General features: G+C 46.7%; 1 protein-coding gene across 1 annotated transcript; it reads left to right on the forward strand.

The window, feature by feature from the left end:
- The first annotated feature begins 2,260 nt into the window (after positions 1-2,260).
- LOC135552682 (protein phosphatase Slingshot homolog 2-like) lies at positions 2,261-22,669 on the forward strand. Its single transcript, XM_064984449.1, has 15 exons — positions 2,261-3,389; positions 10,944-11,056; positions 11,924-11,988; positions 12,141-12,268; positions 12,386-12,451; positions 12,847-12,912; positions 13,071-13,265; positions 15,122-15,215; positions 17,423-17,551; positions 17,738-17,784; positions 17,908-18,054; positions 18,527-18,727; positions 18,835-19,915; positions 20,386-20,981; positions 21,025-22,669. The coding sequence occupies exons 1-15, from the start codon at positions 3,262-3,264 to the stop codon at positions 22,184-22,186; spliced, it is 4,218 nt and encodes a 1,405-aa protein (XP_064840521.1). The 5' UTR covers positions 2,261-3,261; the 3' UTR covers positions 22,187-22,669.
- Positions 22,670-24,628: the final 1,959 nt, after the last annotated feature.

Genomic DNA, 24,628 nt, shown 5'->3' on the forward strand with positions numbered 1-24,628 from the left:
CCTATTACCAGAGTCAAAACAATGTGATTTAATAGTGGTCTAGCCTATTAAGAGGTCCAAAACATTCTGTGCCACATAACTAGCACAGATGCTGGTCACACAGATGTTGTTTTGATGCGTGTTGGTTGGTTGAATGTTGCCTGCTATGATGACCCAGTGGGTGACCAGCTAAACCTCATAACTAGAGAGGAACGGAGGAGACCATGTGACGATGCCCTGTAACCGAAGACACCCAGGTATGTGTGAGTTTCTACGTCTCCTTCCCCGTCATGTTATTTGCAGTGCACGAGAGGAGTCAAGTGTTACACACACGCTTTGTAAACACTGAGTGTAACCATGTCCCACGCTATCGCGGCCAGCCTTCTCATCTTTTCTTTGGCCACTGAAGTTGTATAACTTTAGGAGGGCAACTTGCGTAGTAGCTGCCTGTTTGTGTGTACCGGCAGCCTGTGTTATGTAGTGACTTGGGTAATGGCGGGTCGTGGGGACTGGAAACATCAATGGAGTGTTTTGACTAAGAGCCCTCTGATTTGAGCCCCTGTCGTCAGGTGTAATTGACCTCTGGCGTCTGACCTCTTCTGCCCCAAGCAGCACTACATTTGCATAATACAGCCTATAGACCTAGCTCCCATGGGGGAGCATGTGAAACTACACTGGCCGCCACCATTTGAAGCTTTCCAGTATGAGTGAGACCAAATGACCAGACAGACTATGGCCTGTTTTATAAGGTGGACATTTTAGCCATGTAGGCCTAGCCTATATAATGTGTGTTTTGGCTCAAGCAGACCAGGAAGGAAGTAAAGGACAGAGGAAGAGCTGTGTTCTCAGAACCGTCATCTTTGTTGTGTACACACGTTACCGCTTTCATTCTTTATCCAAGGCCAGGTCGTGTTAAGTGAAATTCCAGGACTGGCTTATAATCGTTCGGAGACGAGGGACAATGGGGAGCAGGAAGAGGAGACTGAGCTGTTGACTTTGTAGGGACTCATTGTAGAGCAGACCTTGAAAATACTGTATGGTTGTCTGCCTTGTTTGTACAGTATTAGTACAAAGACTTAAACACACTAAAATAGCTTCCATAGAGTCTGCTTTGTCACCTGGCTCTTGTGATACTGTTGTGATCAGTGGTGAAGATCGGTACTCACACTTGAGGTCTGTACTCTAATTTTAACTTCTCCCATTGACATTAATTTGTGATATATGCAAAAGTCCAAGCTGCACCCTTAAGTCTGAAATCGGCACAAACCAAGTCTAATTAAGAAAAACAAGTACATTCTTGGTAATAACAATCCCTTAACTAGCTAGCCTTTTATGACATTAGGTGCTTCAAATGTGTATTTCCTTGATTCCTCATGTCCTCTTTCTTCCTTGCTGCCTCCACAAAACACATTGGAGTAATCTGAACTTCTCCTCAATGCGTTTTGAAAAGGAAGCGAGGAGAGAGGACATAAGGAAACAATGGAGAGTCATCTATTGTAGCTGAGTGGAGCCCAAATCCATGTGAATGATCTCACCCCCAGTGGAGTAGTAAACACGGGTCCCTCGTGTAGCCTATTTACACTGCTTCATTGACCTCTCCCTTTCCTATTTAAACACTGTCTATCGCTTGCCAGTCTGATCCAGATAACAGGCCAACACATGAGTCTGGCTTTAGATAAACATTACAAAAGAGTTGTTTTGTATAACACTGGGCCTGTTAATTAACCTACAGGTGTGGTGCCAAATGGTTGATGGCCCTTTTCTACTGAGATGCACCCCATGGACAATGTCTATAACATAGGTTTATTACATAGACTTTGGTTTGTTTGGAGCTGCCAGGTAGAAGTTTTGTGCACTCGTATCCTTACCGACACTGAGAGTGCCTGGTTTTCCTCTCATGTGGCCCCTTTGCGTTAACGTCACGGTCTCCTGGTCAGTGTGCGAATGAGCTCCCACTCCATGAACCGAATGAGCTCCCACTCCATAAACCATATGATATAGTTCACCTTCTTATATCTGAATGGCAAAGGGACAGCTCATTTTGCAGTCTGTTCCCAAATCCAATTTACTCTGTAATTCAGCTGTTATTTGAGACTTTGTCAAGTTGCTGTCTGGGTGTACTCAGTGAGGCAAAGCAGGGTGCACGAGCACAGTTCCAAGAATTCAGTTGTTGGTAAACACTGCTGTCACAGAACATGTGGTTGCAATAGGTATGCACAGCTCTGCCAAAAATAATGGAACTGCTTGAGTAAATTAGGGATACAAAATATATTGTAAGCAGGTGCTTCCACACAGGTGTGGTTCCTGAGTTGATTAAGCAATTAACATCCCATCATGCTCAGGGTCATGTATAAAAATGCTGGGCAGGCCAATATATAGGCTACCAAGCATGAAAACGATGTAAACCATATGCCATGGCCATCTGGCACCAGATCTCAACCCATTTTTACACGTATGGGAGATTCTAGAGCTTTCCACAACCATCAACATATTACCAAATGGAGTTTATTGGGTAAGAATGGTGTCTCATCTCTCCAATAGAGTTCCTGACACAATGTAAATCTATGCCAAGGTGCATTGACGCGGTTGTAGCTCATGGTGGCCCAACGCCCTATTAAGACACTTTGGTGTTTCCTTGATTTTTGCAGTTACCTGTATGTTCCATCTGTACTTTAATTCTTTACTTCAACACCTCCCTGAATGTGTCAGTCATCACATTATATGGCTGTGTCTTGCGCTTCCCCAACCTTGTCGCTGAAGGAGTGCCCAATCTGTTGTGCCACATTGTCGCTCTCCCCTCGTCTTTCAATTGGGACATTCTAAGCATGTGTCAGCAACTCCTCCCTCTCACGAGTTGAGTTTGTAGCTCCTGCCGGTGTCCCGTTTACAAGTTTAAAGCTTTTACAGTAGGACGGGCACGAATGCTCTTCACAAATATTGATTATAGGTCGTTTGAAAGATCCCACCGCAAGAATAACTCCGTACGGTGTTACAGAATTTGGAACAGTCTTGCAATTAGAGGATACTGTACTTAATACACAGTAAAAAATATATATTTTTATTTTAAATAATTGTATGATAGGCTTAACGTTATTTTACTAACAGTTTACTTTATTTTCCAGCTGCCTATTTTATAATGTCGCGAAGGAGATAGGTCGACAAAAACATACTGTCGAATATCTATCGGATTCGTTGTACTAATAAGTGTTGACAATGGTCGGAGTGGAGTGAGCCTTTTCGAAGATATTTTGCGCTATCGGTCTGGTGTTCCGTGGTCCGGTCATGACTCTCGGTAGTGTCTCCGCTACCGGGAGCTCGGCGGAGGGCTGCTTCTGCTCCTGCTGCGGAGTGAAGATGATGCCCTACTTCTCCGACAACGGAGTTGTGTCTCAGAACCAGATCAACCAACTGTGAGTTGTACATTTTTGTTACGAATATTTTTTTGTGGATAAAATGAAGAACATTTCCCCACCGGATTCACTTCCCCATGTAGTGGACATGCGATATGCATACATTTACGATTTGTTTACTTCAGCTCAGTCTGACGTTGCAACATTATTGTGTAGGAATCTGACACATTTCTAATACATTTGTGACAGTCCATCCTGACTACATGTATTTCCCGTTAGTGACGTAACAGGATGTAAGTAATCTTGGCAGCTTCCTCTCCTGGTTGAGAAATAATGGCACAATGGGTTATCCTTGATCATTGCGTGGCGTGAGAGAATCATCTACCTGGCTGTCTCCAAACTGGTCTGACGAATCCTATCGGTCAGATATCCATATAAAGCAACAGTCTGCTCTATGAACTAATGCCAGAGAATCAGCCTGCCAGTCTCCCTTGACCCCCCCCCCCCCTCCCTGTCAGTTGCATCGCTCTCTTCTGTGTCCTCCAAGCCTCTAAACTGGCTTACCCAGGCATATGGCAGTCCCTTTTTAAAATGTGCCCTTCTTTAATAGCACATAGAAATATATAAAATCAACTTGATTTATCATTTATTTTCAATTATATTTTGGCTGTTGTGTTTTCTGATTTTGTTGTTGTATTATGTCTCCTAAGAAAATAGTATATAGCCTGTCCATCCATGTTTTTGAGTGGAGGCTCTGCGCTCTGAAGCTTGCAGCCATTCTAACTTGGCTAATCGTCTGAGGTGTTCTTACCTGGGCCTCTGTATGAAACCGTGTGAGGCCAGTCGTCAGGTCCAGGTGGCCGGCCAGAGACTGATTTGATAGCTGGCTTGTAGAACAGGTGTGAACATAATACAGGAATGATTTAGAATTCAGCCGTTAAAGAGAGCGCGTTGAATACTGAGAAATAGCCTACCTGATGAAGGGTAGTTAGTTGGGTTGTATCTGTATGTTGTTTGATTGTTGTTTAGGAAGGCACTCATGTAAAGGCACCTGTATTTCCAGGTGTAAGTCCATCAGATGAATAAAAGTTTAGTGAAGCTGTTAGTGTTAATATGTTGGAACTAGCCTTGACACCTTTTTAGTGTAGGCCTACTGCATGTTTCAGGGCAGTAGCAGTCCATCAGATGCGGACTTGATCAGTATTTTGGATGAACCAATGTTATATGCTTGAATCAAAAAGCCCATATCTGTGTTGCAAATACCGTACCATCAAAGATGCAATGGTTATATATCACATTCCCCTGTGACAATGACTGGCTGTCCAGACCATGTTGCATGTTGCACAACCCTGATGTTGCCCCTGACTGATTTTGCATTGATTGACCATTTTCCTCTGATAGGCTGCTCAATGAAGACATGCAAATGTATTGTTTGCTGTCCATATACTCATTTTGCACTGGTTTCTATGGCTACATGGGTAGTGGTGCTACTTATTTGCTTATGGGGGATAATAGATATCATTGGGTACTCCATGAGTGGATGTCTTGTATTTCTTGACTCACTAGTTCACTGTGTGTGTGTTTGACAAGGGCTGTCATACTTTATTATATGGCCTAGACTAGTTAGTCATTTGAATAGCCTAGACTTTGTTTGTCTTAATCTGAAAGACACACACACGCGCATGCATGCACACTCTCTCGCTGGTGCGCACAGGTACTTGTATGCCATAAGCGGCACCAGATGTAAGAGAACCAACTTCTTTGTTTTGGAGGAAAAATTTTGTCCGGTTTTAGTATGTATTCTCTTAGCCTTTTCAGGGTGGGCAAACAACCACCTATAGACTATATCATGGCCTCCTTTCCTCGACAACTCTGTCAAACCGATCCAGAAAATCTATGCGTTATGACAGTATTTACGAACCGATTTTGTAATTGGTGTGCGACCATGTTAAAAATAGACAGAGGAATGCCTGTGTGACAGAGACTGATTCACCATGGGCTGGGCTAATTACAGGTTTACAGTGTGGCTAACTGCTGGAAACCTGAAATCTAAACAGGTGTTGTCCCACTAATAATTTACAATACTACCCCACTTCGCTGTACACACACACACACACACACACACACACACGTGTGCTGCGTTGCTGTTATTCTGGGGTAAAGCGTTTTGAAGAATATGAATCTGACTCTCTTTAAGTGTGTAAAGATTGGCAGCCACACAAGGAAGCCAGATTTGGTGTGATTAGTATTCATAACATTGGTAAACACAAAATAAAACGGGAGACGTTGATGTTGGTAAGAGATGCTATAGGTCTGGTTCATCAGCAGTCTAGTGAGGCGATACCATGACGGTGCTACTAGTAGCACCACGTAGAGAATGGGGATGTGACAAATGTACCATTGTTCTTAATGTTTAAACTGCAATTTTTTTCCCCCTATCGATTAAACAATAAGAAAATGACGTGAATTCACAATTCAGATATGATCTCGCGTGTGACCTTTCTCTGCTGTGTCCCTCTTCCATGTTCTGAGTTGTCAGCACACAGGACTTCATATCCCACTTCTCGTCAATGTGACGGCTCGTTGCGGGGATGTATGACAGCAATCCTACAACCTGTTGTTAACGCCACGTATGGTGTTTGAAAGCTCGCGCTTTATACTTGCAGAACAATCATTGTATAATTTCTCCATGCAGGCAGTCACGTTTTTTTGACATGGCGTCTTGTTTGTTCTACGTATGCTGTCAGGGCAGTGAAGAGGGCGTCCTCTACCATTTGACAATGGCTGCGCATAAACTGCTTAATTCCTGTAATCAGCACTGATTTTCTCACTGCTGCCAGAAACTGGTTGGTTCTCATAGCTGTAGCTCAATTTCACCTAGCAAAGTGTGCATTTATTTCACCACCTTTTCATTTAACTTGATCAAAGTATTGCCATACAGAACTTAGTTGCTGTCACTTCCCTGTCTCAAAAGCATACAAATCAATTAAGATGCATATCTCCTCCTAGTAATGTTACATCATTGCTGCTTGTGATGCACCGATTTTACATTTTGTTCCTGATACCAATATCTGGGATATTTTCCTTGCCACAAAACTCGATACCGATATACATTTTTTTAAGTTTGCGGCCTTATAAGCATTCTAGTACAGTTAAATAGTTAACACACATGGATGCAGCAGTATAAGGCACTGCATCTCAGTGCAACACGCGTCACCACAGTCCCTGGTTCGAATCCGGGCTGTATCACATACAGTGATTGGGAGTCCCATAGTTGGGAATTGGCCCAGCGTCGCCGGGTTTGCCCAGGGTAGGCCGTCATTGTAAATAAGAATTTGTTCTTAATTAACTGACTTGCCTACTTAAATAAAGGTTACACACACACCACACTGACCAAAAAGTTATTTAGTTGGCATTTACATATGTCCCCATTACCAGTAAAACATAATCAAAACTTTTTTCTTTCGCTTACTTGCTGTGCTGTTTCGTTGTTCAGTTGTTTCATTCTCAACCAGGATTTCTCTGGAACGCCGTTTGGGTCTTTGCATGTCAAAAAAGATACAAGTCAAATAACACTTTGACGTGTCAAATCTTGTTGATCAATCAGGACCTGAATATGACTGCACGTCACAATTAACACGTTCATTCATTTTTTAACCTAGTTATTACACATTGATTACACTGTCACTTGTATTTCATGTCACAACGATTCATGGATACGTGTGCTATGATGCTGGTAAAGTTGTCTTGCGAAACTGCAGTGCTTGTCATAAAAAATGTAAAAAACTAGCTAGCTCATGGATGCAAACAATGTTCTTCCCCAGAAACATAGCAAAACGGCATCTGTTTCAGTAGCTATATAGTTACTTAGCTAGCTAACTATATAGCTAGGTGTCATCTAAATTTAACCCTAATTTATAAGAAAGTTCTTATTTGATTAATGGTTGTCGCACCCATCTATGTGAAGCTAGCCACAATAAGGATTAGCCAAAAATAATGGACTTTGCAACTAGCCTTCAAAATAAAAGTGTGGCATAATTCTACCATTTTTATATTCATTTGCATCACTGTCAATGACATACTTTTATTTTGAAGGCAACCCACATTCCACTATTGTGGCTACCTAGCTAATAATTACTCACAAGGATTCCTAAATTATTGCTAAGAATGATGAAAATGACTGCAGTTTCTACTGGTCATTGTTTTCAGGCTGGTTGTATTGGTGCTAGCTAGGTACCAAGCTAAAGTTAGCTAGCTACCCCAGAAGTTGCGGTCAAGCAAATTATGCTTTATTACCAATGCGTTATTGTAAACACATCGTTCGTGGACGGTGTTTGCTTGTTTGCATTTTTTTTGTACAGCTTTGACAGTGCTACTGTATTTTTGACACGCAAAGACCCAAACGGCATTCCATAGTATGTATGTCATGAAGCTAATAACAGTGACTATTACTGTGTAACTCCGGTCGGCGAAAGCCAACATCACCCACGACAGAGAACGGATGATTGTCAAGGGCAATGATTTCCATTATCTTGGCGTTAATGGATCTCGCCTTTTGAGTTGTCTCGCTGAAATGTTCTTACTCTTTCAAATTACTGCTTGACTTGTTGACTGTTCGATCCACACAGCAGACATTGTGATCTAAGATAGGAATGCTGTGTCGCGCAACGTTTTACGTGGCGTCATTACGTCATGTACCTCTGTTATGTAGGTATGCATGTCAGCTTTGACATCCGGTTTTTCACATCGGCGTTAAACTAAACATAATTTCCTCCTCTCAGAATAGTCCTAAGGCCTTTAACTGAATGCCTCTGTCCTTGTGATGCAGCTCTGAGGAAGCTAGGTCTGCTTACCGGTCCCGAGCCTGACTGTACTTACAAGGAAACTCTGAGTCGAGACTCCAATTTCAATCCAGCTCTAGAAACACACTCACAGGTTGTCAGTTTATCTTTAGCCTTGGCCTGTAACTCTTTCTCTCTCTCTCGCTCTCTCTCTCATGGTCTCTGGCATAATTATCTCCCCTTGTCCGTTCGGCTACTCTTGCGCTGTATTTAAACAGCTCGCTAATTCACATCTCTGTGTGTGTGCATGCACAGGTCTCTCATTGCCTAATCTGTACCGTAGGAAGTGCTAGAATGCAGCCCTGCTATCCACCCCCCTCTCCCACCACCACTGCCCCTATCTTTCTGGGCTGAACACAGAGCCTTCAGCAGCGCCGGCCAGGCCTCTGCAGCCTGGGCCTATATTTATCTCTCCCCTAGTTAAGAGTGGAACTAATATGGGCAGCTACAGGGATGGGAGGGGGCATGTCAGTCCCACACACGTCTTTTTGGGAGTGGGAGGAGAGTGGGGTGCTAGGCTATCAGAGAAGGGCCCCTTACATAGTGATGATTGTGTCTGTACCCTAACAAGTACTGCCCTGTGCTGCATGCCAAACGATGACCCTCCCTCCCTTCTTGTCCCCACGTCTGTCTGCCTGTGGGAAGAGGAGAGTGTTCCCTTACATGTCTGCACAGTAAAATGTCAGCCAGGGCAAAATTCCTGTGTGTCGCCTCAGACTCGGCCTCAATGCCCTCTGCTGCTGACCTGCTGCCCATAGACCTGAATCAGGGCCAACGTGGCTCTAGTTTAGAGTGGCTCTCTTTCTACCATCATACAGCCACACTCGATATTTCCACTGTTAGGGCCTGCACCCATAGGGCTCTGGTCAGAAGTAGTGCACTGTGTAGGGAATAGGGTGTCATTTGGGACGCACATAGTGGTGATTCGGAACACTAGCGTTGTCAGTTTAGTTCTACCATAATTTGACGGACTGTATGAGTTATGTATGAATGTATGAACTATATTAGGGAAATGATCAGCAGGTAGCCTTATCAGTTGTTGAGGTGTGGGTAATATTTCACATTGGAACCAGTCACACCGAGGTGTTCTAGCTAGTGGACAACAAATGCCCCCTTTGTCTACTGATCTGACTGTTGGGTTTATCTTACACAGTAAAGATACACCTGAACGGGATTTAATGTGCTTCATTTGAATGTGAAGTACAGTGGCTGATCAAGGCAGTCTAGTTATTTATAGTCATTTAGAAAATAACAATATATTTTTAGCAACAGTAGAGAGCCACTTGACAGTGACGTATGTCTGACTACCTGGTTTTGGATTCCTACGCTGGCAGGAGGTGCAAAGCTCTTCACTAAGGGGTCAGTGTTTTACACTTGACGATGTGGCTGTGGCTCTGTCCTGTCTGTCTGGGGCTCTGTTCTGTCCTGTCTGTCTGTCTGGGGCTCTGTTCTGTCCTGTCTGTCTGGGGCTCTGTCATGTACTGTCTGTCTGTCTCTGAAAGCTACTCATCGTTTTCAAGTGTCTAGTAGCTGGAAACACAAGGTGAATCCTATACTCTCACTCACATATACTGTACACACCATGTGAGGTGTTGCTCTCCTCCTTCCTGCCCTGTGTGGGCGTGTGCTACACACCATGGTTCAGACATGATTAGACACAGCTGTACAGCAGGGGAGAGAAGTTGAGTCAAACAGAGAGCGGGGTATGAAGAAAGAGGAAGTGAGAGAGGTATGAAGAAAGTGCGAGAGAGCGAGGGGTATGAAGAAAAAGGGGGATTGTGAAGTAGGAGGAAACAGCTGGGTCAGGGTTGAGTGGGTCAGGATGGGAAATGAACTCAACCCGTCAGTTTTCTCTCGCTTTGTTTGTTTTCTTTCTTATTCTGGTCCAGGCGTGTCCCCTCACTCCTCAGATTGCACAGCGTCTCTTTGCACGTCTCCCCCATGCTTCTGCTATTCGGCTCATCGTTACTCATTTCCCCATCCCGCGTCTCTTTGTGAGGAAAGACCGGAGGACACAGACGGACGGTACTGACTCTGTGCCGCCCAGTCAACCCACGCTAGATTTGATGGTGTGGATATTGAGCAGAACTCTGTGCAGGGTTGTTACAGAAGGTTTACCCTAGTAGCAGCTCAAGACACTTCACATGGGGGTCAATGAGGTACATTGTTTTTGTAGCCTAGGCCTGAATCAGTCACCTGCCACTTTTAGTCTTCAGTAGGTCTCCTCGCCCTGTAATGAGATGCGCTAAGGTCAGTGTGCCACCGTGTGAGATTCTGTAGAGTATATGTTCTGTGCTGTGGAGATATAGGCTACACGCTCGTGTACGTACACACACACCATATCCATCAGCTAGTATCCCCTGTAGATCACATGACCTCTCCACTTGTTCTAGTGTGGTGATGGTGTGCTGGGTACTATAGTTAATTTGACTATGTGGTACCACGGAGAGGTGTGATCCCGTACATGAACTCTCACAGTGGGAGCTCTTCTCCGTCTGAGCCAGTTTGTGGGGGGGGGGGGCGCTCTAACTGACCCTCGGCTCTACCCCCTAGCCTCCAGCTGTTAGGGGGATGCGGCCTGGCCAGAGGGGAATGTTGTGTTGGAGTGCACGTGGCTCCGTCTATGAGATGTAGCCACCTGGATCACATGTTGCTGTTGCTCTTCAGATTTGCTTATGAAGCTGTGTGTGTGTGTTTGAACCTCTAGCCCGGGATCGTTCTGTTAGCATCGGTCTCTGGCCCCTCTGTGACCCTGTGTTTTCTCTCCAATCAGCATCAGTGAGAGCTTCCTGACGGTGAAGGGCGCCGCTGTCTTCCTGCCTCGGGGAAATGGCTCCTCCCCTTCCTCGGCACCCCGCATCAGCCAGCAGTGGAACAAACACACAGGTATGCCCTCCCACTGACTGACTAACAACAAATCAACCAACAGACAGCCATAGGACGGGTGAGTTCATTAGGCAAACATTGTGGAACGTTGCAGATGTCCCAAATAGAACCAACATGATTCTTTACTTTACATGTCAGAGAAGCCTGTCTGTTCAGCTCTTTACAACATAGAAATGTTCCACAACGTTGTCCTGCTGAACACGCCTCAATTCTCAACACAGACTCGTGGGAAACTGACACTGCCCTAACATGAGGCCAAACCATAGTACTGCTTATCATTGGAATGCAGCAGGCATTCTACAGTGTTGAGGGAACCAACACTGTCCAGTTCTGTTGTTTAAGTCACCAGAGCAGTGCAAAGCTGTCCAGTTCAATTGACCCCGTAGCTGTTACAAAATGACACCGGTGGGCCACTGACTGCACGTTGCTTTGCCATAGAGTTGCTATTTATGTGTGTGTTTTTCCATACCAGTGTCCTCGTGCTCAAGGGCAGAGATAATTGTTGTAAGTATGTGTATTTGTGGGAAGGCTACTCTCTGCTCTGCTGGGTTTTCTAGTAGTTTTTCACCAACTCTTATCTAGGGCTGGTACATCCCACTGTCTGTCTTGTTTTCACTGACGAATGTCCTTTTGGCCCTTAAGTGTGGGAAAACGCTCTCAAGTGTCGGACATTTTCTGTTACTTCGGCTGCATTTGAATGTAAATGTTTATCCGAGCTACATTTTGGAGTTTCTAGAAGCGTTTAATCACACACTGTCATTTTTGTATGTCTACATAATGTGGATTAACTTCACCCAGAAGAGTCATGAGTAGGAGCAGATGGCGTGCAATGTGTACTGATCTGTTTCTCTCTCTCTCCTTCCCCAGGTGACCTCCAGCAGCACCTGCAGACCATGTTCACCGTGCTGCGGCCAGAAGACAACATCCGCCTGGTACGTCTCGTCGCGAATGTCAAATTCGAGATGTTTCACTCACATGGCAGACAAATGAGTCTAGGACTATTCTGATGAATACTTCCAAATGCAGACTGATTGACGAGAGGATATTATTCACCCTCCCTCCCTCTCTCTCGTCTTCCCATAAGGCGGTGCGCCTGGAGAGTGCGTACGCTCAGCCTCAGTGCACGCGTTACATGGTGGTGGTGTCCACCAATGGGAGACAGGACACAGAGGAGAGCGTGGTGCTGGGCCTGGACTTTGGCTCCTCAGACAGGTTAGTAGTTAGTAACACACACATGCATTGAGTGTGTTAGAGACCCACCTCTTTTGGAGGTGTGTGTGTGTGTGTGTGTGTGTGTGTAACCTCTTTAACAGCTGTCTCCTCCTGCAGCTCATGCACAATGGGGCTGGTTCTACCCCTGTGGAGCGACACACTGATCCACTTGGACGGAGACGGGTAAGAAGAGCGATACGTCACCTGTTTCCTCCTCCCTGCATTTACTGCAGATCAAATCAAATCAAATTTTATTTGTCACATACACATGGTTAGCAGATGTTAATGCGAGTGTAGCGAAATGCTTGTGCTTCTATTTCCGACAATGCAGTAATAACCAACAAGTAATCTAACTAACAATTCCTAAACTACTGTCTTATACACAGTGTAAGGGGATAAAGAATATGTACATAAGGATATATGAATGAGTGATGGTACAGAGCAGCATAGGCAAGATACAGTAGATGGTATCGAGTACAGTATATACATATGAGATGAGTATGTATAGTTCACTTTCGCTCTCTCTAGTTCTTCTGCCCAGTGGGACTGTCACACAACCGGTCTGTTTGTCTCTGTAGGGGCTTCAGTGTGTCCACGGTCAACAGGGTCCATGTCTTCAAACCGGTCTCTGTCCAGGCCATGTGGTGAGCGCTCCTCCTTTCTCTCCTGCCATCTCATCCCCCTCTCTTTTTTGACTTGTCCCCTCTTTTATCTGTTGATTTATCCTGTTATTCATCTTTCTTTCTCCCGTTCTCTCCTTCCTCCTCTTCTTACCTCTCCACCTCCCCCTGTGCCCCCCCAGGTCTGCCCTGCAGTCGCTCCACAAGGCGTGCGAGGTGGCCCGCTGTCACAACTACTACCCCGGCAGCCTGTTCCTGACCTGGGTCAGCTACTATCAGAGCCAGGTCTCCTCTGACCAGGTCTGCATCAACGAGTGGAATGCCATGCAGGACGTCCAGTCCCACCGTGCCGACTCGCCCATCCTCTTCACCGATGTGTGAGTGCACCAGCCAGTCTCACTCTCTCTCGCGCACTCTCTCTCGCGCACTCTCTCTCGCGCACTCTCTCTCGCGCACTCTCTCTCGCGCACTCACATTAAGCAACTGGGAAAGTCTTGTGTTGGGTAAGTCACATGGACTTCTCTCCCACAGAAAACAACATTGCCCAATTACCAGTGCAGTGTCATCTGCTTCCCTTGTTGCCACAACACCCAGCTTCAGGCAGACTTCTCAAGACCCCCTGCGACCTTTGCCTTAGAGACCAGAGTCACACGCACAGAGCTCTGAGCATTACCTTGTCATGACCGAGGTATCAATCTGCTGTAGCAGGAGGATGCAGCTCAGCGAGGTCTGTATTAGCGGGGGAAATTCCCCACCCAGACCCGGTCACGTGTGCCTGCTCGTTTAGGGGGGGGCTGTCTATAACGCCAGAACTCGGCTTGCATGCCAGCAGTCGAAAATAGCCCCCTCTCCGTGACCGCTTTAGTTATGCATGGAAAGAGTTGCTGGACAGATAGGTAGACGAGCAGGCAGACGGACGGAAGCAGGTGGCCGAGGGCAGTCGTAGCGAAGGAGAGGATGGATGGAGGGGTAATTGAGTAGAAATAATAGTACTCGACATTTTGGAAGACATTTTAAGAGGTCAAAACCAAACCGTTTGAAAGGTATTTTACTGGAGAGATAAGGAGAGGTAAAAGCCTCTGCTTTGACATCCAACGGCCCAGTTAGCCTTAAGCCTAGCCATGCAGGTACAGTGGAAAGACGTGCGCGCGCACACACCCTGGTTAAGCTTGAGTACTTTGCACACACACACACTTGAAGGCAGACAATGCGAGTGTTAGTCAACCTTGTTGGGGTCACTGCCGAAGGTGAGATACCTGTCTGACAGACGCACATCATATTTGCCTTTGCGCATTCATTTTATTCACTATTGAGGGCTCACTCTGAGGTAGAGGATTTTACACATAGTGTATAGGTGTGTATAGGTTGAACGTGTGCAATTGCATACATTGTAGTGCTTACAACTGTAGTGTGTTGGGGTCAATTCCATTTCAATTCAGGTGTTCAACTGATACGCCAATGGATTCCAATTCCGAGTTTTCTTCCTGAATTGAGTTCAAATGAAATCGACCCCTACCCTTGTGTTCATTGGCACGTGGGTGAGTGTTATGTCAGAGGTCAGGCACCTCTGACATAGCCAGTAACCTAACCCTGGCAGTGGCTCGGTCTCTTGGAAGATGCAACATGTTTCAAGTTCCCCAAGTCCCCAAACGCTTTCATCAAGAGGCCAATCAAGTCTTTGTTTCTATAAACAAGCTGCCCCTGGCTCTTTCCGATGTTCCAATAAGGACGCGACATAATAATAAGCATGACGGTTCATCAGACTGGGACAACAACACAAAGTCCCAACACACTCCTGCTGCTGCACAATCATGCTGACTGTTGTGGGAGCATAGCTACTCACCTACATTGCGATGTGAATTGTGAAGAGAGGTGATTTGGTTAGGGAGGGGGGAAACAGAAGAGGGTCTCAAGGGACCTAATCAGGGCATGTTGCCCTTAGCACTGTACAAGTGGCTAAATGTGTCCTCATGCAGTTAGAGAGAGGCGAGGGCAGGGACTCATCATTATAACAAGAACAACGTAGACTTCAACTGAGTTCTGTGGTTTTGTATGATGTGGATACTCTTTGCTCTTGTCAAACCAGAGGCACTTAGTGGCTTTAGTGTATTCCTCACTAGTCACATTTAGTGTTATGTGAAGCTCTTCTGGGCAAGAGTCCCCCACAACTCTCCGAGGTAGACTAAGGGTTGTGCCTTGAGGTGTACTGAGGGTGTTTTTTGTGTGTCCACAGGCCCACAGAGAGGGAGCGCACGGAGAGGTTGATCAAGACTCGCCTCAGAGAGATCATGATGCAGAAAGACCTGGAGAATGTCACCTCCAAAGAGGTGGGTTGAAGACCTTGTCACACACACCATTACTGGTTCTAACAGGTTCTCTAATGGGTTCTCTACTGGTTCGAATGGGTTCTCTACTGGTTCTAATAGTGCTCTACTGGTTCTAATTAGAGGTCGACCGGTTATGATTTTTTAACACCGTTACCGATCGTTGGAGGACCAAAAAAAGCTGATACCGATTATTGGAGGACCAAAAAAAGCCGATACTGATTAATCGGCCGATAATTAATATATATATATTTATTTATTTATTTATTTATTTGTAATAATGACAATTACAACAATACTGAATGAACACTTACTTTAACTTAATAATGCATCAATAAAATCAATTTAGCCTCAAATAAATAATGAAACGTTCAATTTGGTTTAAATAAGGCCAACACAAAGTGTTGGAGAAGAAAGTAAAAGTGCAATATGTGCCATGTAAAAAAGCTAACATTTAAGTTCCTTGCTCAGAACATGAGAACATATGAAAGCTGGTGGTTCCTTTTAACATGAGTCTTCAATATTCCCAGGTAAGTTTTAGGTTGTAGTTATAGAAATATTTCTCGCTATACCATTTGTATTTCATATACCTTTGACTATTGGATGTTCTTATAGGCACTTTAGTATTGTCAGTGTAACAGTATAGCTTCCGTCCTTCTCCTCGCCTCTACCTGGGCTCGAACCAGAAACACATCGACAACAGACACCCTCGAAGCAGCGTTACCCATGCAGAGCAAGGGGAACAACCACTCCAAGTCTGAGTGATGTTTGGAACGCTATTAGCGCGCACCCCGCTAACTAGCTAGCCATTTCACATTTCACGGAACCGTTCCGTATTTTATCTAACGAGTGGCATCCATAAGTCTAAATATTGCTGTTACATTGCACAACCTTCAATGTTATGTCATGTTTGTGTAAAATTCTGGCAAATTAGTTCGCAACGAGCCAGGCGGCCCAAACTGCTGCATATACCCAGACTCTGTTGCAAAAGAAGTGACACAATTTCCCTAGTTAAAATAAATTAATGTTAGCAGGCAATATTAATTAAATATGCAGGTTTAAAAATATATACTTGTGTATTAATTTGAACCTCTCTTAGGGTCCATCTGGCCAACATCCAGTGAGCTTGCAGAGCGCCAAATTCAATTACAGAAATGCTCATTATAAAAATTCAGAAAACAAAACATATTTTACATAGGTTTAAAGATTAACTTCTTGTTAAACCAACCAGTGTCACATTTATAAAATGCTTTTCGGCGAAAGCATACCTAGCCCAGAATATACCTAGCCCAGAATATACCTAGCCCAGAATATACCTAGCCCAGAATAGCCCAGTTGACAAATTATTACAAATAGTAACCAGCCAAGCAGAAGCGTTACAAAACTCAGAAATAGAGAGAAAATTAATAAATTAATTCATTTACTCAAAAAAATTCCTTTTGTTCAATGAAGTCTCTTTATATCCAAAAACCTCTGTTTTGTTAGCGCGTTTTCTTCAGTAATCCTCAGGTTTTTGCCTGCTTAATCAGTTCTGTTATACTCAGACACTATTTCAACAATTTTGGTAGCAGGCCGTTTAATTTGGGCATGCTTTTCATCCAAAATTCCGAATGCTGCCCCCTACCCTAGGGAGGTTAAGAAAGGCATTGATGTTTATGGTTAGGTACACGTTGGAGCAACAACAGTCCTTTTTCTCGAATGCGCACCGCATCGGTTATATGCATCGCAGGACACGCTAGATAAACTAGTAATATCATCAACCATGTGTAGTTATAACTAGTGATTTATGATTGATTGATTGTTTGTTTTTTATAAGATAAGTTTAATGCTACTTAGCAACTTACCTTGGCTTCTTACTGAATTTGCGTAACAGCCAGGCTCCTCGTGGAGTGCAATGAGAGGCAGGTGGTTAGAGCGTTGCACTAGTTAACTGTAAGGTTGCAAGATTGAATCACAGAGCTGACAAGGTTAAGGAACGGTGGGTTAACTGCCTTGCTCAGGGGCAGAATGACAGAACCCACCGTTCCTAGGCCGTCATTGAAAATAAGTATGTGTTTTTAACTGACTTGTCTAGTTAAATAAAGGTGTAAAAAAAAATCTGTGTCAAAAATATTTCGATTTGTCATAACTTGAAATCGGCCTTAATTAATCAGCCATTCCGATTAATCGATCAACCTCTATTTCTAATGGGTTCTCTACTGGTTCTTCAGATTCGCACAGAGCTGGAGATGCAGATGGTGTGCAACCTTCGGGAGTTCAAGGAGTTTATTGACAACGAGATGATCGTCATCCTGGGTCAGATGGACAGCCCCACAGAGATCTTTGACCATGTTTACCTGGTAAGAACACAGTCAGGGACTGCATGGCCCCTATTCCCTATATAGTGCACTACTTTAGACAAGGACTGGCACCCTATTCCCTATATAGTGCACTACTTTTGTTGCCTTCCCCTTTTTGTTCCTTTTTCTGCCTGTTTGTCTGTAAGATTCTGTCGAGTTTGACTTTAATTCTGTTTTTGTACCCAGGGCTCTGAGTGGAACGCTTCAAACTTGGAGGAGCTGCAGACCAGCGGGTAAGAGACCATTCTGACTTGTCTGTCATCATGTCAGACTGTTGGTTGCTGTGATAGTTGCAGCACAGTTTCAATACGTAGTCGAAGTTCCAGCGAGTGACGTTCTCCGTTTCACTCCTTCAGTGTGAGGTACATCCTCAACGTGACGCGGGAGATCGACAACTTCTTTCCAGGCGTTTTTGAGTACCACAACATCCGCGTGTACGACGAGGAGGCCACCAACCTGCTGGAGTACTGGAACGACACCTACAAGTTCATCACCAAGGCCAGGTAAGAGCTCTGATTTGATGCACTTCATTAGGTGTCCTTGAGTGTCTTGAAAGCCGTCTGTCAAAGAAAATGTATCATTATTAAATAGGTTTCAGGGGATTCTCTTTCGATTTACAACTTTTTTTTGTTGTATTTTTGTTTTTAGCACTTATTTTTATGACGTTCTGAATGATCTATAACCGCGGTATTCAACTCTTACCCTACGAGGTCCGGAGCCTGCTGGTTTTCTGTTCTACCTGAATTAATTGCACCCACCTGTTGTCCCAGGTCTAAATCAGTCCCTGATTAGAGGGCAACAAGCAGTAGAACTGGCTTTGAAGTCCAGAGTTGAGTTTGAAGGCTCTATACCATAACCATAAGACACTATATCAATACAAGATACAATACTGTATATCATAATCAGTTTGTCTTCTGCATCTCTGCCTTTGTCCTCTTCACTCCCTCTAACCCGTGCCCTGTGTTCCCCTATTAGGAAAGCAGGGGCTAAGTGCCTGGTCCACTGTAAGATGGGTGTGAGTCGCTCGGCCTCCACGGTGATCGCTTACGCCATGAAGGAGTACGGCTGGGACCTGGAGAGGGCCTTCGACTACGTCAAGGAGCGCCGCGGCGTCACCAAGCCCAACCCCTCCTTCATGAAGCAGCTGGAGGAGTACCAGGGTATCCTGCTGGCCAGGTAGACACACACACACACAGCTCTCACATTCTGGGCCCCACACATAGCTCTCACATTTTGGGCCCCACACACAGCTCTCACACAGACACCTCCTCCTTTTTCCGTAGTAAACAGAGGCATAACAAGTTGTGGCGCTCCCACTCGGACAGCGACCTCTCAGAGCGCCACGAGTCTCCTCTGTGTAAGACGGGCCCTCCCAGCCACACCCTGGGCCTCTCGGACCCACACAACAACAACAATGGCCCCACGCCCTCCCTGCAACACTTCCTGCTCCAGGCGCTTAGTGCTGCCAATGACCCCGACAACAAGTCCAAGGGCTCCCACATTTCAGACACACAGTCAGAGCCTGTCCGACTCACCCGCTCACTCTCCCACTCTCCTGGTCCGCCAGCCTCCAACGGTCTGTGTGACTCCCGGGAGAGACTCTTTTCTCGAGGGCGAGGACCCCGCCAGGACTCCTTCCGCCCACGGGCGGTCACGGTGGTGCTCGAGGAGAGAACGGACAACTCTGCTCTGGCGGGGGTGGCCGTGACTGTGCCAATCACCGCCGTCCCCCATGCTCCTCCCTCACGGCATATCCTCCCTCCTTCTCCCTTCCCCCAGCCACTGACCAAACCCCTCCATTTAGGTTTGAGCACACAGTTGTCCAGTCCTGTGCCTAAACAGAAATCCCAGAGTGTAGAGCTGACCCTGGATCTGCCTGACCACAGCAGCTCCGAGGTCTTATCTCAGGACACCCTGGAGTCCAGCGACTACTCGGACATCCTGGGACGCTCCCTGTCAGACCCGCTGAGAGAGAGGGGGGACAGTGTCAGTATGATGTCCCCAGGGATCCCCATGGCCGTGAGCCCTCTCACCCCAACAACGCCTGGGTCTTTAGGACCCTACGCCAACGATGACAACAACAACCCCTGCGGCGACACAGACACTATCCTCGCTAACCCCGTCGACGCCACATGCGTCACCACGTCCTCCAACCTCGGAACGGACAGCATCGACTTCTTCAGCGCCCGCGAGAAATTCCTGGGCCTGTCCCAAGACGGAAAGACCCGGACTCTTTCCGAGCAGATGGCTCAGCGGACGCCTCAGTCGCGGTGCCCCAGCCAGGAGCTTCAGCCGCTGTCCCCCGAGAACCCTGCTGGAGCACTGCCACCACTGCCAAGCACAGAGGAAGAGGAGCAGGGAAAGGTGAGGCGGCCATTTTATTTACACTGAAATTTGAATGATGAATTCCTGCCATCTATCTAATGCCTTCAGAGCTCCACAGCCCTGCTGAGAGTTACTGAGTGATTTTAAAGAAGATCCTCAATGGAGACAGTCAATCGAATGAATTGTGATCGAGCAACACAATGATATGTCTTTGGGGATGGTTTGTACAATACTGCCACCTATTGGAAGTATCGGGGCCCTACGTGTCAAATGTCTCAAACTTGGAGTGCTGATTTAGGATCAGTTCTGCCTTTTTGATCACAATGAATAAGATTATCTTGTCAGGGGGACCCGATCCTAGGTCAGTGCTCTGAGGCGCTTGATACATACGGCCCCAGACCTTTTGAGATGGCCATTGTCGACGGACTTTCTTTCTATAAAATGTCATTAATACACAGCTAACTGCTTAGCTATCATCCAAACCATTCTGTGTTCCTTCTCCATCTCAGAGTTCACCCCATAAGGAGGACGGTAGCGACCGAGCCAGTCAAGAAAAAGCCTCGTCGCCTCCCCATCACGACAACGGCGTGTCAGTCCGCCATATTGTCACAGAGATAGAGTCCATATCCCACCCGCCGGTGGCGGCGCCCCTCTCCTCCACCCAGCCGGCCCCCCACAGCCCACAGCAGCTGCGCCCAGACGACCGTGACGAGGAGACCCCATTGACCTCACCATCCTCCTACCCACAATCCCCCTCCACGCCTCCCTCGGATTGGCCGGCCGGCTCAGTGCGCAGGGCCACCAAACAGCTAGAGCAGAGGCTGAGGCAAGAGCTGGACTTAACTCTCAGCAACATGTCTACCCAACGCTCCCCTCTCCACTCCCCCAGTGCAGAGTTCCACCCCACGGGCTCCCCTCTCCACTCCCCCAGTGCAGAGTTCCACCCCACGGGCTCCCCTCTCCACTCCCCCAGTGCAGAGTTCCACCCCACGGGCTCCCCTCTCCACTCCCCCAGTGCAGAGTTCCACCCCACGGGCTCCCCTCTCCACTCCCCCAGTGCAGAGTTCCACCCCACGGGCTCCCCTCTCCACTCCCCCAGTGCAGAGTTCCACCCCACGGGCTCCCCTCTCCACTCCCCCAGTGCAGAGTTCCACCCCACGGGCCCCTCTCCACTCCCCCAGTGCAGAGTTCCACCCCACGGGCTCCCCTCTCCACTCCCCCAGTGCAGAGTTCCACCCCACGGGCTCCCCTCTCCATACGCCAAGCACGGACTGCCCATCCCTCCTCGCTCCTACCATAGACTTCCCCAAGCAGCGTAGGCAAACCCCTGCTCCAGAGCAAGGAAGACCTCTGAATGAGGCTTTCACTGTGTCTGCAGAGCCCAAAGGAGAGACTGAGCAGGGAGGGTTTGTCGTCTCAGACATGGACGTTGCCCCTTCCTTCTCTCACTACCCAGATGCCTGCCACACCCCTAAGCCCATCCCAATCATCGTGTGCTCTTCCCTAGAGCCTTCTAGGGTCCAGCCCCAGGCCCCCTCTGCACTGCTGTGGCTGGAGGGGGTGACGGCCCTTGACTCAGACACGGATGGCCCCTCCCCTCCCCCGCCCCACCAAGGAAGGCTGGCCCTGGCATGCAGCAGTGAGGAACTGGAGAAGATCCAGGAGACTCTGAGGGAGCTGCAGGCCTTCCTGTACGATGCGGGGGGCCTGGGGGCTGGAGAGAAACCTGGTCAGGGGAAGCATCACGGGGAGACTCCTGTGTGGCAGAGGGCCATGGAGATTGAGGCACGGATCCGCCAGGCGGGCCTCACGCCCCCCTCCTTGATGAAGCGCTCAGCCTCGCTGGCCAAGCTTGACTGCCTGGAGCTGTCAGCCAGCGACCTGAATGACTGGGACCTACGGCCCACCACCGCCAGCCCTCAAGGACCCCAATTGATGCCCACCCCTCACCCCCGCTCCCACCATCACCCCAGTCCAGACGATGTTTCCAAGAAGCAGCGGGTGTTGTCCAGGGCCCCCCTAGGGGGGTTGTACCCACTGGACTCAGACAGGACTGATAGGGGCTCCCAGAGAGCAGGGAGTGATCCCCCCTGTCTCTCCTCACCTCCATGTTGTGTTCTTCAAGGGGACGAGGAGCTAGAGACAGACCCCTCCCCCCGGCTCACCCGCACCCAGTCCCCGGCGAGCGCTCCCGACATCACTATGACAACCGCGCAGCAGCAGCCCCGCGGGAAGAGTCACCCGCTGCGGCGGCTCCGCAAGGCTGCCGACAAGAAACGGACTGCCACTGTTCTCTACCACACCATGTGACCTCACTGCACTCGGCCCTAGGTGTGTGAGTGTGTGTATGCGTGCGAGTGTGTGGTGTCCTAGGCCCTACATGTGCATTATGGTCCAGACTGTCCCCCTTGGGCCCTTGTCTGTAGTATGTGTGTGTGCACTGACTAGCTGTGTTGGACTCTATGTAATCTGTTAGTGTTCAGGTGAATGCTGACTCTGGATGTTTGTGTTACTGTAGGTGCTTACCCCCCCCTTTTTTATAGTTTCTAAACAGTTGTAATTTCTACAACTAAAAAAGAGGGGGCTGTTTCTCAGAGAACATGCACTTTACTCTTGTTTTTACCTTTATTTTATTTTTTATTTTTTTATTTTCTTCCCAGGGGAGTCTTTGCACTGATTCTATGGTAGCCTGTCTGTGTGTCACATCTTATTCTTCTTTTCAACAAGACAACGTTCATCTTTTTTTTTATCCTGTTCTTAGCTGTGACTATTAAAGAAACAAAAGTACCTATATCATGACTCCTGTGATTCCTTATTGAAATCAAGAGGATGTTTTTTTTTTTTAGGAGATCCCCCTAGGGTGCACTGCGTTCAGTTGTAAACGCTGTGGAGTGTTGCAGATAGGAAGGTCCTGAATAGAGACGACATGGTTCCTTAGTCTACATGTCAGAGGCATGTTTGTTCTACATATTTCTATGCAAACATTCCTCAAAGTTGTGGCCTGCTGAACTCAGCCTTGTTTCAACAGCCCCACCTTATGTTGAGGATCTCTTGTCTTTACATCCCCCATGTGGACAGGACAGGAAGTGCCAGTAAATTTGGGGAGGAGACACTGGCTGGCTCTACCTCATTTTGGTTTTCTGTGATTCCTCACATCCTATCTCCTCACCTTCCTCTCAAATGTCCAAAAGAAGGTCCAAGGTCCCACTCTGAAGTGTATCCAATGTGTTTTGAGAAATATCCAGACTACATGTAAGTAATGTTTCCCTAAGGTAGTGAAGTCTGCACTGCAGAATATTTAACGCTGACAATTTTACTCCCCCCGTTTCATCAATTTTTAATTAAAATAGTCTCGGATTTAGGTTTCCAGCCTCCCAGATGACGTAGATCCCTGTGTAGATCAGACGCTATCATACTGGAAAGCTTTCAAATAATCTGCCTCGTATGAATAAACCGTAATGCCTGCCCCTAAAACTCAGTAGTTTAATTAACTAAAATGTTGAAATATTTGTGAAATAGTAAACATTTTTAATGGGTTTATTATGGAAGTTCAATATTTGCCCTCTGCAATGTGGTCAATGGAGTGGAAAGTGTTTTACATGAGGTGTCTCATCCTTGGTGCAGATGTTTGGTTTAGCTCCCTCCTGTATACTGGAGATGTTTACGTCCCAAATGGCACCTTGTGCACTATGTAGTGCACAACTTTTTGGCTACGGCCATATGGGCCCCGGTCAAAAGTAGTGTACTATATAGGGAATAGGGTGCCATTTCGCTTTTGGGACGTATGTTATTTATCCCCTCTGTCTTTTTAAGGATTCTCCGCGTTTGCAGCATTGAGCCCCTCTCTTAGTGGTTTTAATGTTCATTGAGGTTGCCACTATTCCAGACTGCTTACAGCTGAATCATATTGGAATTCTTTGGCTGGATGCTACATATAATAGCACACTTCATTGCTGTGTTGTCTTGTCTTTCCAAAATAACAGGAGCCAAAGGGCCCTTGGTTATCACGGTGAACTGTTACCCGTGGCGTGAAGTGATGTCAAGTACGTTGAAGCGCCGCCAGCAAAATCAGATTTGTTTTTAAAGATGGTGGATGTGAATGCCGCTCAAAACAGCCTCTGTCTGGTTCCTAGGCTGTGCTTGTGCTGTGCTTTCACTTCTGTCAGTGGGTGAGCTGGCTCGTAGGTAGGGTATCAATCACCCGATTATGTGTATAAACCCTGGATTGCTGATGCTATGTGATGGCCAATGAGAGACTTTGAAGCCACCGGCCGCCATACTGGTACTCCTCAGAAGGAGCAGTCCTCCATAGGAATGAATGGAATTCTACAGTATTTCAATAAATGTTTCAAGAACAAAATGACATTTTTAAGCATTTCTTTGTTATAGTGGGGATAGGAACATCAGAGCTATATTAAAAAATGTACTTTAGTGACCACAAAGTCGGGATGCCCATTTGAAAGACTGCACACTACACAGGGCAATGTCCACAATCACTACTCTGGGGCTTTTAAAAAGAGTGCCCCTACTGGCCCTCCAACACCACTTCCAGCAGCGTCTGGTCTCCCGTCCTGTGACCAACTGTGACCAACCAAGATTAGTTTCACAGGCAAGCCAGCAGTGGGATGCAGAGTGGTATGCTACTGGCACAGAACACAGTATGTTCAGATCAGCCATGGTAATGGGTTGTCATAAACTCAGTAGTGGGAAAAGTATTCAGTTGTCATATTTGAGTAAAAATAAAGATAACCT

This window comes from Oncorhynchus masou, chromosome 13 (assembly GCF_036934945.1).
Source record: "Oncorhynchus masou masou isolate Uvic2021 chromosome 13, UVic_Omas_1.1, whole genome shotgun sequence".
NCBI lineage: Eukaryota > Metazoa > Chordata > Actinopteri > Salmoniformes > Salmonidae > Oncorhynchus > Oncorhynchus masou.